Source organism: Drosophila bipectinata, chromosome XL, assembly GCF_030179905.1.
Source record: "Drosophila bipectinata strain 14024-0381.07 chromosome XL, DbipHiC1v2, whole genome shotgun sequence".
Taxonomy (NCBI): Eukaryota; Metazoa; Arthropoda; class Insecta; order Diptera; family Drosophilidae; genus Drosophila; species Drosophila bipectinata.
In genome coordinates, this window is record NC_091734.1 from 1,036,428 (window position 1) to 1,053,598 (window position 17,171).

Below are 17,171 nucleotides of genomic sequence, written 5' to 3' on the forward strand. Positions count from 1 at the left end.
TCGCAGTTTTGTATAAATATTCATTTCTTTAAGAAATTCAAGTCTTTATTTTAATATTACTTTTGTTGTTTAACTTCGTTCTTTTTTTTTATGTGTAAATATGTACTATGATCGACCACAAAAAAACACACTTCTCTGTATTATTTTATTAATTAATATTCGTTTTGGTGTTGTTCTTTTTTTTAAATATTTTGGTAATTGGTGATGGTATTGTTACGATTTGGAGTTTTTACTTAGTGCGCACTGCGCCTTTTTTGCTCCAAAATCCCATAAATTCAGTATAAAACCTTGTGGTATAACATATGCTTTCTATATCCTATAGATTGATTGGCTAGACACTCACCGACAAAGTTTATTATAAATTACTATTTATACTTTTCTAGCTAGCGCACATTTATCGAAAAAAACAAAGGAAATTATTTTATTTAGATATTTTTATTATTTTATGTTATTATTAGAGTATATCTTTTGTTTATGTGGGAGAATTGCTCTTTCTTGAAGAATTTGTTGGTCTTTTCAGTCAAAAACACAAGAATTGGAAATATTTGAAAATAATACAATTGAAATTTATCGATTTTCTTCGATTATTTTTTGATGATTTGGCTTAATGGTGATTGCTGCCAGCAGACTTTGTTTGTGGGTTCAGAATACGTCCAGAAATAGCTGAAAGCAATAAAAAGATTTATTAAAAATTGGTTAAAACCAAATCAGGTATATAGTAGTGGAAAAAGAGGTAATTAGGTCGATGTGCCACACCCATGCCCAAATATCTATATACACAAAAACAAACCTTAAAAAAAGAGGGTACATCATTTGCTAACTTTAATAATTTACCTTTAAAAAACTAATTTAAAAAATGTCTTTAAATAAAAAAGAATCCATTTTTGTTTTATAAAAATACCTTGAATTTTGTTCTGTGTAGCAAATCTTTTGTTTTCTATTTTTTTTTGGGACTTAACAACCTTTGAAGGAGCAGGATCTCTTTGAAGGATCTCCGATCGCTCACAGACACTCACAAGCACACACACACACAGGCACACACATATACAAAAATATATAAAAAAGATATATATGTATGGGACGTACTAGCTGACTGACTGACTGACTGACAGGAAGGACCCGGCAGAGTGTCCTTTTTTTGTTCAATGAATAGTTTAGATCCCCAGGAAGTTATTTTCAGTTTTTTTTGCGGCTGATTCTTCTTCCGATTTTTGCCTAATGATTTTGAGAGTTTTTTTTTAAATATTTTTTTGTTGATTTGTTATTTTTTGTGGTTTTTTTTGTTGGTAGTAGTTTTTTGCTTGTGTACTACGAAAAACAAGGAGAAATCATACAGCGACGCAAATGATAAATCATATGAGTAGAATAATACGAAAACGCGCTTAAAAAAGGACCGCGTTTGCTGGATGCGCCGAAGACTGCTTGACTCGAACTGAAATCTCAAAAATTTATATGGAGATAAATTCACACACCGACAGAGACGGGGCATAGGGACAGAGACAGAGACAGAGAGAGAGAGAGAAATAGGGAGAAAGGAGAAAGCCAGAGGGCGAGAGAGAAAGCTATAGAGAAAGCATTAGCAGAGCAGTCAACGCATCCTGTGTTGAGACTTTCCACGGAAATCCTAGGCGGCACCTACATAGTAGTTGTGGAAAAAAAAAAATAAAAGAGCTTTTTAGGGAAAAGCTTCTCTCCTTTCGCGACTCCCAATTCTCCACGCGGGGAGAACTCTCCACTCCGCCAGGCTCCGCAAATCATTTGAAAATGCATTTTCCGGGCGGGAACTGCGGGTGGAAAATGGTGGAAATCTATGCCACAAGCTCGCCATGTAATCTCTGTAATTTCAGCTGCTGCGAAAATCCAAAAAAAAATAACACGACACTTGGAAAAATATTTCTAGAATATTTGAGGTATTTCAAAAATATAGGTCAGGTTTCTCTTCAAGTTTTCCGGGAAAGGATAGCAGTATAACTTAAATGGTTATTTTGATTAAATATTTTAGTTAAATGTAGAATGATCAATATTATGCAGTTATATTTTAAGTAATTTTAAAAATTAAGGCAAATCCTCTTTGAAGAAATACTAAAATAAGGACATAAATTACAAATAAGCAACTTCATAAGCTTTTAAAAGCAAATCCTAGACAATAAAGTTTGAAAATAATTTTTAAAAAATACTCCAATAATAACTAATTATTATTTTAAATATTTCACCTACCCCAAAGCTTAAAATATTTTCTATTCTAAAAACAAACACTTTACTAAAAACTTAAAACCCAAATTATAATAATACCTTTCACAAATATAGTTTTTTTCGGACCAGAACAAAGAAATACCCACTGGGGGGAAGGCGGTGGTAAAAACAGCGGGTGGGGCGTGGCAAAAGGAGAAAAAAAATAACAAACACAGTGGTAGGGAGGAAAAGCAATGACAGAGCAATAGGAAAATCAGGAGCAGCCGTGGAAAAGCGATTTGAAATTGTGCAAATGTTTGCATTGAGCTTCGCTGCATTCGCATTTGAAATTAATTGAAAGACTTTGTCTCAGCGGCTGGCAGAGTGAAAGAGATGGCAGCACTGGCAAGTGAAAGAGATGGCAAGTATATTTGCAGATGTATTTAATGTACGGCAAAGGACTTCATTTGCCCAAAAGTGGGACTAATCAAATATTAATATTCAAAAATGAGTTTATAATAAGTCACTAAGGGTATAAGAGTGTTTTACAAATTAAAGCTAAGCTACGATTAGTTTTTAGCGATTTTTTCGATACTTTTTTCCACAAGTATATCGAGTTTCAGATAAATAAAATCGATAAATTACATTCTTAAACTCCCACTACTATTATTCTCTATATTTTTATTCTATTTTTTATAAAAACAGACACCTTATTTTAATAACGATTTTTTCGATAAATAAAAACGTATTTTTCATCGATAATTGAGACTAGACTTAAGACCAATATTCTAGCTATTTCTTAAATTTCTTAACGATGAAGGTCGATTTTATCAATTCCCTTCGATATTAATCGCTTCAAGAGACTGTTTCTTAAGCTTTTCGAGGACTGTAGTTAATCGTTTTACCAAAATAGAATCGCCTTAATGGTTCTTAGAATATAAAATCAAGTTGCCACTTTAGACAATCCCCTTTAGTTTGCTTTGGCCACCCTGTCGTTTGCAATTAGTGAACTCTAGCTTAGCATCGGGGTCACCACACCTGCTTTTCAACATTTTCAATTAATTAAAATAAATAATGAAATTATCTGTGCGGTTGCTAGCATAATATATCCAAGCCAAATCCAGAACCGGATACATATTGCAACGTTTCTACATATACATATATAGTATCTGGATATCTGGTGGGATGAGGGAGGTGCAATTCCCGAGAAAGCTTTTCCCACTTTTCTCGACGGAAAGCTCGCGTAGGGGCGCTGTCTCGCTGTGGAGAATTCTCCGCCACCCCAAACTGGATACTCTCCGATTTTCCCTCCCGAAAATGGAGCAATTTCTGCATCCGAAATTGTGTCAAACTGGGCGGCGCCCACGCCCCTTCGCAAAATAGAAAAGGATACCCGGAGGCCGGCCGGCCGGCCGGTGGATTGTCCGGACTATGGACTTCTCTTGGAAAATAGAGATATGTATGTACTGGAATCGGTTGGGGTTTTTGCTAATATGAATGGATGGGCTGATGGGGAAAATGGGGTCCTGGCTTTAAGGTCTACAAAACATCAGAGTTAAAGCCAAATCGAAGAGGACTTACAAGGGGGTATTACACATGGAAAAATTGGGGTGGTTTTTATGGGGGGTGTTATATGTTTTTGGTCTTAGGAAAAAATATAAAGAAATTTAAACCTGTGCAATACTATTATTTTTAAATATAAAGAATAAATCCAACCAAGTGTGCCAAGGCGGTTTTTATACCTTAGCAGAGAGAATTATAATTTTGGTCAAAATTTTACAACGCCGTGAAGAATTGGGAAAGATATAGCCATCGCAGTGGGCCCTATAGGGGAAAACAGCATTTTCAGGGGTCCCATCAGGAAAAATGGACAAAAAATCTAAAAAATATTTTGTCTCAGGATTTTTATGCAGAATGGTGGAGAATCGACCTAGAAATCGTTTAAAACACTCCGCTTGAGAATCGGGTGAGAATTGCAGAAGATATAGCCATCGCAGTGGGCCCCATAGGGGAAAACAGCATTTTCAGGGGTCCCATCAGGAAAAATGGACAAAAAATCTGAAATATATTTTGCCTCAGGATTTTGATGCAGAACGGTGGGGAATCGGCCCAGAAATTGTTTAAGGTACTCCGCTTGAAAATCGGATGAGAATTGCAGAAGATATAGCCATCGCAGTGGGCCCCATAGGGGAAAACAGCATTTTCAGGGGTCCCATCAGGAAAAATGGACAAAAAATCTAAAAAATATTTTGTCTCAGGATTTTGATGCAGAATGATGGGGAATCGGCCTAGATATCGTTTAAGGTACTCCGCTTGAGAATCGGGTGAGAATTGGAGAAGATATAGCCATCGCAGTGGGCCCCATAGGGGAAAACAGCATTTTCAGGGGTCCCATCAGGAAAAATGGACAAAAAATCTAAAAAATATTTTGTCTCAGGATTTTGATGCAGAATGATGGGGAATCGGCCTAGATATCGTTTAAAACACTCCGCTTGAGAATCGGGTGAGAATTGGAGAAGATATAGCCATCGCAGTGGGCCCCATAGGGGAAAACAGCATTTTCAGGGGTCCCATCAGGAAAAATGGACAAAAAATCTGAAAAATATTTTGTCTCAGGATTTTGATGCAGAATGATGGGGAATCGGCCTAGATATCGTTTAAAGTACTCCGCTTGAGAATCGGGTGAGAATTGGAGAAGATATAGCCATCGCAGTGGGCCCCATAGGGGAAAACAGCATTTTCAGGGGTCCCATCAGGAAAAATGGACAAAAAATCTAAAAAATATTTTGTCTCAGGATTTTGATGCAGAATGATGGGGAATCGGCCTAGATATCGTTTAAAACACTCCGCTTGAGAATCGGATGAGAATTGGAGAAGATATAGCCATCGCAGTGGGCCCCATAGGGGAAAACAGCATTTTCAGGGGTCCCATCAGGAAAAATGGACAAAAAATCTGAAAAATATTTTGTCTCAGGATTTTGATGCAGAATGATGGGGAATCGGCCTAGATATCGTTTAAGGTACTCCGCTTGAGAATCGGGTGAGAATTGGAGAAGATATAGCCATCGCAGTGGGCCCCATAGGGGAAAACAGCATTTTCAGGGGTCCCATCAGGAAAAATGGACAAAAAATCTAAAAAATATTTTGTCTCAGGATTTTGATGCAGAATGGTGGAGAATCGACCCAGAAATTGTTTAAAACACTCCGCTTGAGAATCGGGTGAGAATTGGAGAAGATATAGCCATCGCAGTGGGCCCCATAGGGGAAAACAGCATTTTCAGGGGTCCCATCAGGAAAAATGGACAAAAAATCTGAAAAATATTTTGTCTCAGGATTTTGATGCAGAATGATGGGGAATCGGCCTAGACATCGTTTAAGGTACTCCGCTTGAGAATCGGGTGAGAATTGGAGAACATATAGCCATCGCAGTGGGCCCCATAGGGGAAAACAGCATTTTCAGGGGTCCCATCAGGAAAAATGGACAAAAAATCTGAAAAATATTTTGTCTCAGGATTTTGATGCAGAATGGTGGAGAATCGACCCAGAAATTGTTTAAAACACTCCGCTTGAGAATCGGGTGAGAATTGGAGAAGATATAGCCATCGCAGTGGGCCCCATAGGGGAAAACAGCATTTTCAGGGGTCCCATCAGGAAAAATGGACAAAAAATCTAAAAAATATTTTGTCTCAGGATTTTGATGCAGAATGGTGGAGAATCGACCCAGAAATTGTTTAAAACACTCCGCTTGAGAATCGGGTGAGAATTGGAGAAGATATAGCCATCGCAGTGGGCCCCATAGGGGAAAACAGCATTTTCAGGGGTCCCATCAGGAAAAATGGACAAAAAATCTAAAAAATATTTTGTCTCAGGATTTTGATGCAGAATGGTGAAGAATCGACCCCGAAATCGTTTAAGGTACTCCGCTTAAGAATCGGATGAGAATTGGGGAAGATATAGCCATCGCAGTGGGCCCCATAGGGGAAAACCACTTTTTCAGGGGTCCCATCAGGAAAAATGGACAAAAAATCGAAAAAATATTTTGTCTCAGGATTTTGATGCAGAATGATGGGGAATCGGCCTAGTTATCGTTTAAGGTACTCCGCTTGAGAATCGGGTGAGAATTGGAAAAGATATAGCCATCGCAGTGGGCCCCATAGGGGAAAACAGCATTTTCAGGGGTCCCATCAGGAAAAATGGACAAAAAATCTAAAAAATATTTTGTCTCAGGATTTTGATGCAGAATGGTGAAGAATCGACCCCGAAATCGTTTAAGGTACTCCGCTTAAGAATCGGATGAGAATTGGGGAAGATATAGCCATCGCAGTGGGCCCCATAGGGGAAAACCACTTTTTCAGGGGTCCCATCAGGAAAAATGGACAAAAAATCGAAAAAATATTTTGTCTCAGGATTTTGATGCAGAATGGTGGAGAATCGACCCAGAAATCGTTTAAGGTACTCCGCTTAAGAATCGGATGAGAATGGGGCCCCATAGGGGAAAACAGCATTTTCAGGGGTCCCATCAGGAAAAATGGACAAAAAATCGAAAAAATATTTTGTCTCAGGATTTTGATGCAGAATGGTGGAGAATCGACCCAGAAATCGTTTAAGGTACTCCGCTTAAGAATCGGATGAGAATTGGGGAAGATATAGCCATCGCAGTGGGCCCCATAGGGGAAAACCACATTTTTAGGGGTCCCATCAGGAAAAATGGATCAAGGATCGGCCTTTTATATGTGATATCTGCGATATATATCCAATCTTAGCCGCAAGGGTATATCAATTTCGACTCCTTCCCAAGTTAGCTTTCCTTATTGTTTTTTTTTTGTTTTGGCCAAAAAGGGAATGGCAACCTCCGTCACGTATTCGAGCAACTCGTACGCAAAAGTTATGCCAAGTTCTCAAGTCAACATTGGACTCCTCGTACTCGCAGTCGCACTCGCCTTCGTCGTCATACGACATCCTTTTCGTCCTTTCATGGTCCTGCTCCTTGTGTTTCTGGTTCTGTTCCTTGCAAAGAACCTCCATCCTATACACACTGGCAGCTACTTAATTGAGTGCACTGGCGGGGAGGGGAGGCTAAAAGGAAGACGGAGGCGTGGTTATAGCCCTGCACATCCTGCTGAGCCAAAAGCTACGTGTGTGCGGTGTATGGCCCCAGGATATTCACAAAATAGATGATGAAAATAAGGACGAACAGTCACGCATCCGAAGGGAATAGGGTTGATGGAGAAATAGGCAAAAAGGATTGCGGAATTAACCCAATAACAACCAGTTACAAGGACCTCCCTCCTCCACCCACCTCAAAAAAAAGGCAAAATATAAGTAAACTATTCCCAACCAAACCCACTTTGCTTTAAGGCTCTTATAAAGGAACTTAATCTTCTTTAAGCAGCTCAGCCGGGGGAAATCGGTCGATATTTTTTGGTTTATTAACATAGACTTTATTAACTAGAAAGGATAAGCATCCTTAAAGGGTTTTAGAGCGACTTATGTGTGTATTTTCTTTCGAATTTTGTTTCAAAAAGTTGAGATTTGTTTTCTATTATATTCTTTTAAAAAGGACATAAAAATATAATTTTTTCTCGTCACTTTATTAAACGTTATCCTCTTATAACAGGACCTTTATGCCTCTTCAAAGGTGCCTAAGATTTGGGGCCTCAACAGGTGCTCGCTGAGCCATGCACTTACCAATTAGCATATGCACTCCAGCTGTCATCCTTTTACCCCGCCAAAGGCATCCTTCCTTGTCCACCCAACCACCCACTCTTCCCCCTGAAAATCCGCCCAAGGGCAGAGGCAGAAGGCAGATTTTCTTGCCTCACTCGAGTGGCGTTTTAACGCTTCAGATGCATTTCGAGGGCGGCCTCTAAGGGGGTTAAGTCACTCACAAAAGTCCACACATGCACATATGCATGGTGGAAAGGCTGGGGGTTTTGGTAATTGCTTTAAGAGGCAACAAAAAAAGGAATCCCATAAGTCCCTGCACATCAGCTAATTCCAGAAAGCCTCTCGGAGAAAAACAAACAACAACAAAATACATAATATGGAAAGAGAAAGAGTCTTCCTCTCGTTTGGGTGAAAAAAAAAAAGAAGCCATCGAGTGACTTCCGTTTCCGGCAGCCCTAAAATCATCCAATCCCAGGACTTCCAGCCCCCAAATGCTAATCAGCTGAATAGCAAATGAGTTAATCTATATGCCACCACAAATCGATTGAATCAGTGGCTACATAACATGGCATGACAGCTATTTATGCGGTTATAAGCGCCAACAGTGTGGCAAATTACTATAAAGATGGGAAAACAATAAAGAAATATAGGATATAATAATTAAAACTTATTCTCTTTATGTGCAAATTTACAAATTGGAGGAATAGCACAGCCACACTGGTGAAATTTTAGAAAAACGACCACACTAACAACGTATGAAAGCCATTCTGTGAAATTTTACATTTTTCCCAGCAATGTGCATTTAATTTTTGGTTTATTTTCATATACCCTTGATCCTCCCTCTCCCCTCTCCCATTTGCAACCCTTCAAAACCAAAAACTCAAACTCAGGTGAAAATTCAGGTCCTGATGCTGACATGATGTATACGCCTTGTGGTGCAAACTATGGTTTGCAATCCATACATACATACCATATGTATGTGATTCTGTCATGTAAATAACTGCAGCTGGAGAAATGGAAAGAGAAAGAGCCATCGGGAGTGAGAGAGCTGTACGCGAAAAAAAAGGACGGGGAGTGGCAAGTGGGTGGGTGTGGGTGTGGGGTGGCTTTGGACATGAAAAGAATAAATAAAACGACGAAAATCTAACGATGCGTTATGGGAATATTTGCATTTGGAATTGAGAAATTTTCCCTCCATAAATGTGCGTGGGTGCAAGTCAGTGGAATCTATATGTTTGCACACATAAGTATATACGGGCGTGGGTTGGTGGGTGGGTGTGTGGTGGGCGAGTGTCCTATGTACGTGTATTACATACCAAGTTTTGTTACAGGGTGATGTTTTTTTTAAAGAAATACATACATAAGTAAAATATATAAATAAATTTTTAAATATTTTAAAAGTGGGAATAAATAAAAATATAAATTAAAAACAGGAATTAAATTATAATTTTATCCCCAAGTCTATTTTAAAAATAATTTTCAAAGAAATTTAAAGAATATTAAAGTTTTGTGGATAAGTTTTCTTAACTTTTTTATATTTTTAGAACATTATAGGGGAAAGGAAGATATAGATCTTAAAAAGAAAAAGATTAAAAATAATATGAAAACCAAAAACTGGAAAAACAAAAACTATTGAAAAAAAGGATTTTTGATTTTATTTAAAACCTAAAACAGACCATATAACTACCAAGGTCTATGAAGTATATAACCAAAAAAAATAAGTTTAACAAGAAAACCCCTCGAGGTATCAACAAAAAATGGTCTACCGGATACACATGAATGGCCCTGTATGAGTGTGTGTATTTGATGACACCGCCACCACCAAAAAATCCATGCAGCCACCCAAAAAACGCAGAACCACCCACCAGCCCACGGCCCACCGCCCATACTACTCCCGGAGCTTTATACTAAGCCAACATAGACCACCCATAATTATTTTAAAAAAAAATATGTTTCAAATGAAAATTGTAGAATTTTTAAGTACTTGAAATATATTTAAATATTTTTTAATTAATGATGGCATGATAAGCTAACGCTTTATTTATCAAAATTGTATACTTTGGATCGATGTTGAATATTATTTTGAAAAGCCCCAAGGACTTACCCCATTTTTATAGTTTTTTTTTTTTTTTTGGTATTACACATACGTCTAGTTCTAATTTATTATAAATACACAGTCGCCAAATGTTGAAAAAAAAACAATATAAAGCACAATGCTTGGATATCCAAGCTTAGGAAATCGCAAACTATGATGGTATAGTAAGGAAAACTTATTTTACAACGAAAACGACGACGACGAGGTTCTGCCTCCGCATGGAATGCCTTTGGGGATCTGGTCTAGTGGGTCTGGTTACCGGCCACAACGCCAGCATTGACCGCCGCATCGGTAACGGCCTTGAGAGCAGCCGCTGGTGGCGCAGAGGGAATCGGGAGATATCCATGGGACCCCTCCACTTTGGGCTCCGGGCTGTGGAAGAAGTAAAGCAGAAAGCCGGCGGCCAGGACAAAGTGGGCACTCAGGATTCCAATGATGAGGAACAGCGAGAACTGGGAGTTCCGCAAGGCGGGCGTCAGAACGGCAATCAGAACAGTGCCCGAGAGCAGGGCGGCGGTGATAACCAGGAGCCACTGGAGCACCGAGATCTGCAGAAGGTAAAGTAGGAATTCAAAAGATTCTAAAAAGTCTTAACAACAAAATCCCTTACATTAATCACCCAGAGAATAGAAACGGGTATGTAGATGGCCAGACTGTAGCCGTAGATGCACATCAGTGAGAGGAGACTCGGGGTGTAGCTGGCCTGCAACGATGCAACGTGAATGTGAGCGAGAGGGAACCATGCCACATGAAGCAGGACGAAAAACAACTTACGCTGTCCGTTTCAACGGCATCCGAAGCATCCACGGGCTTTAGGCTGTACTTGAACAGGGCCCAGAGTATAGCCGGCAGGATGTTGGCGTACAAGAAGATGCAGGTGGCCGCATAGGAGACCAGGTGGAAGTTGTAGTGCCAGGTGTACTTATCGTTGGCCTGCTGCAAGTAACTGGCAATGTTTCCACTTATGGCAATAGAGAAGATCTAAAAGAGACGAGAATGAAACCAAAAAGCTTTTCAAAACATAAAGAAACTACCCACCAGGGTGACGGTGATCCAGAATGGTCCGTACAAGTCTGGATTCTCGCCAATGTTCATCCGCAGATAGTTGCCAGCCGCCCTTTTCGGGATCATCGAGTTAACGATGCGCTCCAGCACCATGTAGGTATCCACGTTGAAGAACTGCTGATAATACTCGATGGTCAGGAAAGATAACTTGCCGCCTCCGCCGCCCGCTCCCGAACCGTCCAGTGATGCATTCTGCGCATTTGGCACTCCTCCGCCGGCCAAGGTCTGGGCTGAAGTGCTCATGTCGTAGATAAGATCCGCCAGCGGATCGCCGCGCTGGCGCTGGGCGTTTGAATTGCCGCCTAATCCTCCACTGGCACCTGCTCCACCCGATCCAGATCCCGATCCTCCACCGGTGGCGTGTGTTGGCGAGTTCACATTGATTTGGGCCGGTGCTCCGCCGCTATAGTCGCGAAACTGCAACAGATCGTCGGCCGTGGGTGTCTCCATTTGGATGATGGGGGGATCGTTCTCGCTTCTGTTCGTTTTCGGTAAATATTACACGTATTTTCCACTCGCCCCTAAGCCTGCTCAGCTGTTGGCTGTATTCGTCACCTAGCGATGGCCTTTTGGCGGAAATATTGTTAGAGATGTGAGAAAAATATCTCAGTATATTTATACCAAATATATATTATTATTTATTTATTTAATCAAATCTACAACATAAAATAAAAGAATATATTAAATTCTAAATTTTAAATGGCTTTTTAATTGGTAATTTGATATAGATTTCTTAATCGGGAGAATAAAGTTCTAAATCTAGCTCTTTTTAATACCGATAGCAACTGATCTTTCTCTAATCGATAGACACCGAAAAGTCGCTTGCCAGCACTGCTGTATCTTAGGCTTTGTCGTCGACCAACACTTTTTTGCAACAGCTCCAAAATCGTAAAATTTTCCACCAATTTTCTGTTTTCTTAGGGGCACTCTATAAGATAAAAATTAAAGAAGTGAAAAAACGAAGAGCACACCGTACCCCACACCCCATAAACGTGGAAAAGCAGTGATAGACCCGACCGAGAAAAAATGCCGGTGAAGAATGGTGAATCCGATGGCGAGGGCGATGTTTCTGGAGCGGAATCGGAGCACTCGAACTCCAGCCAGGCACACGACACCTCAGACGAAGAGGAGGCCAACGAATGCGACTCCGATGACTCCTCCGAGCTAGACGCCAACGAAATTGAGCGCCGGCGGGCGGAGCACATGGAGGATTTGAGTAAGCACCGAAAAAGTCTCAAAATATCCTCCACCTCCACTTCTAATCATTATCTGTACGCTTTACAGTGAGCCTGGAGCGGCAGTTTAACCAGCTGCGGGAACAGTACTACTTCGAACGCATCAATCTCATCGATCGCCAGCTGCAGGAGGTGCGTTCGGGCCGCTCCGAGGAGTTCGTTCATCCTCAGAAGGAGCTGGACAAGGTCTATCGCACCCGCATCGAGGTGGCCGATGTGCTGCGTCGATTCCGCTTGCAGAACATCGAGCACAAGTTCCTCTCCGAGGAGCAAGCAGCCGTACAGCACTTTGAGGTATGTTTTGGCGCCAAAACCTAAAGCTCTCCCATATCTTACTAACTTATCCTCCAAATTGCAGAGCGAGAAGCACATGGCAGTGGATTTCCTGCGCGAGGAGCTGGTGGAGCGTATACGTCGCCTGGAGGAGGACCGGCACAACGTGGACATCTCCTGGGCCGACTGGGGCACCGACAAGCGCCAGAGCAAGGTGCGCGGTCCGGGACGCAAGAAGGCCGTTACCGTAACAGGGCCATATGTGGTGTATATGCTACGCGACGAGGACATTATGGAGGACTGGACGATCATACGCAAGGCCCTGAAACGATCCTCCTCCACTGCCGCTGCCGCCACTGCCACAGCACCCGCAACGGCCGGAGTGCCCGGAGTCAGTCTGTCCGGCTTGCCACCCATGGCCGGGGCCAGTGGATAACGGTGGGGCGTGGCTGCTTACGCCCATCTGCGTACCTGACGGCGACAGCAGCAGAATCAGCATAAGTAGTACCATAAGCAGGAGCAAGAGAAAGAAAGAGAGTAGGAAGAGAGCTCCCACATCCGATTAATTTTAGGCGATTAAGTTAACCTTTGAAATATCCTGTAGACTTTAGTTGTCGCACCACCTTCTCACTCCTCTCCCCCCCTCCAGTCATCCAGACAATGTAATTTATGCTAAATTATAAGCGAGAATAAATGTGGTTACCAGAAGATCTAATCCTTTTAAATTGAAAGAACAGTATGGAGGTTTATTAAAGCACGATTCGGGTAACAAGGTAGTTTCAGAAGCCCCTCTCCTTGAGGTAGTCCCTGAGGAGGTCCACATGGTCGCCGTGAATGTGGATCTGGCCACTTAGTTCGTTGACCCGCGTGGCACACAGTTTTCCACTCCGCGACTTCTCCACCACCGATCGCAGATCCTTCTCCAGGGCCCAGATATCGCCTTGGACGCGGCGCACCACTGTAATTCTGCGCTGGCCGCGAAACCGGGTGTGCAGATAGACCGGTACCATGTGGTTCTTGGTCCTGGCCACGAAATAGCCCGCCTTGGAGCCGTCCTCCGTTTGCGGTCGCCAGCCAGAGGGGTAATCCTTCTGGGCCACCGGCTGTGGCACCGTCTCTGACGGTAGTAGGCGTTCTACGAAACGCCACTCGGGCGGATTGGCCACTACCTCCACCTCGGGATACTTTTCCAGCTCCTGAACCTGGCGGGAGGAGCGGAAACTGGACAGGAGTGCCGGCTGCGAGTACAGGTTCCTCGTGAACTGAAAACAAGAGGCAGTGTTTCTAATGTTTCTTGGTAGATGTACGGCAGTTCTCAACTTACTTGGGTGAGTTTTTGGCAGAGCCCCGAGCCCACCAACGCTTTTCCACTGGCTGCCATCTTTTTAATTCAGTTTGAAGGGTATTTCTATGGAAAATAAGAAATAATTCACAGCGGTTACATATGCGACCCGCTGCAGTGTTGGAAAGCGTTTTATTTGTTTTATCGATATTTTGGGAAACATCGCATACATTTCTAACGATTTCTTAAGCACTGAGAAAATGCGAGACAATAGTTATGTTATTAATTTAAAATTAATATTTCTAATAAGTTAAAAATTGTTTGCCAAAAAATATAAAATTGATTTTAAATTCAATCTTGTTTAGCCAAATTCTTAGCAACGTTTCAAATAGTTTGGGATAAATATTTTATTATTTAATAAAAACTCATAAAAAATATAAATTTTCTTAAGAAAACCTAATCCTTGTCTTATCATTAAATAATAAAATCTGACCTAAAAAAATCTACGCACATAAAGACAACAAAATTCAAATGGTTAATATGCAAATTATTTCTAAACTCTTTAGCCTCAATTTTTCTCGTATGTCGATTCGCGTGCAACAAATGCAGCCTGTGACGTCATTGTTGCCAAAGCTTTTCCATTACATACAGACGAAAAAATAACACTGCACTCACACAAGTGAGTGTGGCAAGTGCTGCATTTGAAATGCATTGCTTATACAATTTTATTGCACCGCAGCAGCTGTTGTTTGATGTTGCTTTTAAAATACCCTGTAGTTTTATATTCAAAGAGGGTATATATGTACCAATGGTTTTTAATTATAAAAAAAAGAGATATCTCTAAATTGTAAAATAAAAATGTTGATAAATAAATTTTATTTCTAAAATTACTTTTATAGAAATAATAATTTATATTATTTATCGAACTAAGAGAAATATGTCAAAATATTCAACACTAGAGTAACTTTATCGATATCGATAGCTTTTGAACACTTTTCCAGGGTATCTCTACACGGTAGCATCTTCCTTTCTGACTGCTGCACTTTTGCAAACAGCATAAAGTGTTTGCGCTGCAGCTTTTTTGCGCCAGTCGGTTTTTCACGCTCAGTTTTCGTTGCGCCGCCGCTGCGGCCAGTTGTTGCTGTGTGTGAAGCGATCCCCCCTGCCGCCGACCCTGTGCGTGATTTACCGTTTTTTCGGTTAGCTCTGGCGCGAAACTTTTATTTTCCCGAGGGCGGAAGAAAGGGGAGCCCCGAGAGTGCGAGCGAGCGAGGGATGTGCTGGGGCGCAATGGCGCGCAAGGACGATCCCGTTTTCAATGTCCGCTTCGTGCAACTCGTGGAGACCGAGCCGTGCCTGTGGAATTACAACCATCCAGGATATAGCAAAAAGGAGGAGGTGCAGGAGGCGTGGCAGCAGGTGGCTAACGAGAGCAAGGACACAGGTAACGAAAAACACACAAAACAAGCCGCATCTAAGCTCTTTCAAACAACTTTCTTTCTCTTCTAATCGCGCATTTTCATTTTCATTTTCTGCTTCTTCTTGCTCGTCCTCTTCTTCTTGCCAATTGCGTGCTCATTTCGTGTGTGCGTTTGTGTGTGTGTGTGTGTGCGTCTATGATGCAAGCTTTATGTAGTTGTATATGTGTGCGCGCACGATTTGCAAATGCAATGTGCCTATGTGTGTGTGTGTAGGTGTGTCACTGTGTCGCACAAAGTTTGCATGCTATTTTGTTTTTGCTTTTTCTATTGTTTTTCTTTTTTTTTTCCTCTCTGCTGCAACCAATTAAGTTTTCAGCAATTGCCGCACACAGTCATGACTCGTTAAAAGAAACTACAACTTTTACCGTTAGCATGGCTTAGGCTAGCGGTGCTTTACATGTGGTGTAAAGAACATGCAATACAAGCACAAGCAAACATGTTTGGACATGCAAGAACATACGCGAGAAAACATGTTTATTCGCAAGAAATCATGATGTTTTTGTTTATTTACGACTTTTGTTTGTTTTTTACGCTTTTTTTTAACCTTTTCCCTTTTAACTTTCAGTTCGAAACTGCCGCGAACGTTGGCGCACGATCAGAAGCAGCTTCCTGCGTTCGCTGAAGCTAGCAGGCACACAAACGGGTCGCGGCAAGCGGAAGTACTACCTGTCAAAGTACTTGCAGTTTCTTATTCCGTTCACCAAGTCCAGGGCCTGTCGCTTGCAACAAAACGCCAACGCTGGCGCCAGCACAGCCGGCATGGTGCTTCGCAAGCCGGGCAGCGTCTTGATGCCGGGACATGAGCCACCGGGAGCGGAAATCGAGGATGCCGAGGAGGAGCAGACCAAAGAGAGCGTGAAGGAGGAGGAAATGCCGCTGGATGTGCAGGTGTCCGAGATGGAGGATAAGGACCTGCCACCACCACCAACCGATCGCGCAGCACGAGCCACTCTAGCCACCTCCTGTCTCCCCGTCAACCTGCAGGCCATCAAGGTGGAGCAGCCGCAGCCCCAATCCCAGTCGTCCAGCCAGAATACCGGCCAGGGCAATCATAAGTCGCTCGTACCCGTTCCGGCCACCACCCTGGTGCGTCGCAATGGCTTGGAATTTGCGGGTCTGCCGCCTTGGTTCAAGCTCGCCAACAAAAGATTCGTCAGGCGGCCGGGATTAGGATACAATTGTGGGCGAGACACTGGACCTCCATCAGGAGTAGAATCGGGGACAGGACCGTCCCTGTCTTTGCCTCCGCCGGATGCCGACTACTCCTTCCTGATCAGCCTTCATCCGTATCTCAAGGAGATGAACGGCAAGCAGAACCGTCGATTTCGCCAGAAAGTTGTTGGACTAATCGATAAGGTCCTGGACAATACAGATACTTGATAAGGATTCCGTGAGAGCCTGCACCGAATACCAGAGAGAAATACAATCGAACTAAAAGCAGGGATATCATCTGATTTGAAAAACAACATATCTAGTTTGTAATATTTTCAACTTTAGGATCGAATGCATCAAACTTACAACAATATTTCTCTCTCAGTGCAGGAACAACAACATTTTTTGTAACTAATCACACCCAGTGTAACGCCAATAGTGCCCATTTGCTATATGTGTAAAGCGTATTTTTACTGAGCTTTTTGTTGTTGTTAAACACGAACACAAACACCAATTTGTTACATGTAAAATAAATATATAAATGCGGTTGGTCGACAGAATTTTTATATATTTTTAATAACAAACAACAAAGCTTTCAATAAAACAGTTACTAAAAGATATTTGAAAATGCCATCCCTAGGTATTTGAAAATACCATCTCTAGTGGGGGATTTTTACAGGCTCATCTCTAACACTGGCGATAGTTGCCGCACAGCTGACTAACCGATAGGCTCCGAACCTTCGAGCATT

The 17,171-nt window shown here is 41.8% G+C and overlaps 4 protein-coding genes across 5 annotated transcripts; 2 read left to right on the forward strand and 2 right to left on the reverse strand.

Annotated features, from left to right (window-relative positions):
* Positions 1-9,812: 9,812 nt before the first annotated feature.
* Positions 9,813-11,569, reverse strand: LOC108124138 (protein YIPF1). The gene is made up of 4 exons (XM_017239698.3): positions 10,973-11,569; positions 10,709-10,915; positions 10,545-10,637; positions 9,813-10,482 (listed from the first exon to the last, which is right to left on the reverse strand). Exons 1-4 carry the CDS (start codon positions 11,447-11,449, stop codon positions 10,177-10,179), a joined length of 1,083 nt encoding a protein of 360 aa, XP_017095187.2. The 5' UTR covers positions 11,450-11,569; the 3' UTR covers positions 9,813-10,176.
* Positions 11,570-11,835: 266 nt separating this feature from the next.
* On the forward strand, positions 11,836-13,215 carry Brms1 (breast cancer metastasis-suppressor 1-like protein). The gene is made up of 3 exons (XM_017239709.3): positions 11,836-12,215; positions 12,284-12,528; positions 12,593-13,215. Exons 1-3 carry the CDS (start codon positions 12,026-12,028, stop codon positions 12,941-12,943), a joined length of 786 nt encoding a protein of 261 aa, XP_017095198.1. The 5' UTR covers positions 11,836-12,025; the 3' UTR covers positions 12,944-13,215.
* Positions 13,216-13,225: 10 nt separating this feature from the next.
* Positions 13,226-13,992, reverse strand: mRpL49 (mitochondrial ribosomal protein L49). Its single transcript, XM_017239710.3, has 2 exons — positions 13,832-13,992; positions 13,226-13,769 (listed from the first exon to the last, which is right to left on the reverse strand). The coding sequence occupies exons 1-2, from the start codon at positions 13,886-13,888 to the stop codon at positions 13,287-13,289; spliced, it is 540 nt and encodes a 179-aa protein (XP_017095199.2). The 5' UTR covers positions 13,889-13,992; the 3' UTR covers positions 13,226-13,286.
* On the forward strand, positions 13,705-16,982 carry LOC108124147 (uncharacterized). Of its 2 annotated transcripts, XM_070276254.1 has the most exons (3): positions 13,705-13,835; positions 14,772-15,233; positions 15,836-16,982. In XM_070276254.1, exons 2-3 carry the CDS (start codon positions 15,065-15,067, stop codon positions 16,648-16,650), a joined length of 984 nt encoding a protein of 327 aa, XP_070132355.1. In that variant the 5' UTR covers positions 13,705-13,835; positions 14,772-15,064; the 3' UTR covers positions 16,651-16,982. The 2 variants fall into 2 exon arrangements, with proteins under 2 accessions (XP_070132355.1, XP_017095197.2); XM_017239708.3 differs by lacking the exon at positions 13,705-13,835 and having other exon boundaries at positions 14,747-15,233.
* The last annotated feature ends 189 nt before the right edge of the window (positions 16,983-17,171 follow it).